At 57.7% G+C, this 1325-nt stretch overlaps 1 protein-coding gene across 1 annotated transcript in view; it reads left to right on the forward strand.

Annotated features, from left to right (window-relative positions):
• The first annotated feature begins 308 nt into the window (after positions 1-308).
• The window catches only part of LOC120906387 (transient receptor potential protein), a 6352-nt gene continuing 5335 nt past the window's right edge, over positions 309-1325 (forward strand). Inside the window, exon 1 of the mRNA XM_040318000.1 lies at positions 309-1130. Coding sequence (XP_040173934.1) covers positions 913-1130 — 218 coding nt within the window. The 5' untranslated portion in view covers positions 309-912. The remainder of the gene's footprint in view (positions 1131-1325) is intronic.

The raw sequence follows: 1325 nt of genomic DNA on the forward strand, positions 1-1325 counted from the left end.
TCAGGGAACAGGGGCTCGCTTCGAGGACCCTTCAAACAGTTTCGTCCACTGAAATGTCCCTCCCTTTGAGCAAAAAAAAAAGGTCTTGAGAACACGCCCAGCCAGGCCCGGAAGCCTAAGTGCGGAGTGTGCGTAGACGGCCAGGGCAGGCAGGGAAGGTACGCAGTGAAGCGGCAGCCCTCGGTATGTGGCGGCCTAGTGTTACATCATCAATATTGACATAATTTTGCTAATTTAATTAAATGCCCGAGGCCCGCTGAGGACGCGACGGTCGCAACCGGGCGCGCGTTGGCCACTTTCGTGTAACGTCTTGACCGGTGCGCAAGGTGCTGCTGCTGCTGCTACTGCAGAGGACGGTTTTCGGAGCAGTAGGACCAGTAGGACAGTGCGGTCCCCGGTGCCCCGTTGCTGTAAGGGGTGGGACGGGGGCAACGGCTGCAGGGGGGTGTGTGTGTTTCTACCAGTGCTTTTTTTTTTAAATTGCTGGCTTGTTCCCTTTCGGTCGATCGATCCAGGTTGTTCCACGGGCGAATCGAAATCGAATCAAACAAAGTGCCCCGCACACGCACACCGCTGCGTTGCGTTTAATTAAATTAAAAGAAACGAATCCAAATTCGAAACCGCTCCCGATCGGTGCGCGCGCTCGATCTCGCCATTTTTTGGGGGCCACACACATAGAGGCAGGACCATCGTCGGAGCGAGTACCCCCACGCGTCAGTCTAACCGTCGGCTCGGTGCGGGACGGATGGTCCCGAGGATGTGAATGTGAAGTGCCTGTTAGTGTTGCTGTTGGGACCTCTCGGGTGCGGGCACGTTACTTCAACCTCTACCGCGTGTGCGCGTGTCTGTGTGCAGGTGTTGGTGTGTGCGTGTGTGTGAGTGTGGGGAGGGGGCCGTCACAACAATCGCACGATGAAGAAGGCGACCGAGTCGCGGGAGAACCTCGTCAACTCGGCGGTGTCGCTCGAGGACGGCACCACCGAGCCGGTGGACGATCATCCCTCAACGCTCCGGTCGATGAAGAGCGCCGCGTCCGAGTTTGACCTCGACATCCAGGACATCGTGCTGACCAAGACGGAGAAGCGCTTCCTGCTCACCGCGGAACGGGGCGATTGCGCAACCGTAAGAAGGTAATGGTTGACCCTCGCGGCTGGTTGGCGGCGATGGCCGGGGCCTGCTAATCCACTTTCGGGTGCAGTGGTAGTGTGTGTGTGTGTGTGAGTGTGTGTGCTCCAGTTCATGGATAGCCTCTGGAAAGGTCCGGAGCAAGGACGCTTGGACACTTTCACCATCAACAGCAGCCTCTTCCAATCAAACCTTCCAGC

Source organism: Anopheles arabiensis, chromosome X (genome assembly GCF_016920715.1).
Source record: "Anopheles arabiensis isolate DONGOLA chromosome X, AaraD3, whole genome shotgun sequence".
In the NCBI taxonomy this organism is placed as follows: Eukaryota; Metazoa; Arthropoda; class Insecta; order Diptera; family Culicidae; genus Anopheles; species Anopheles arabiensis.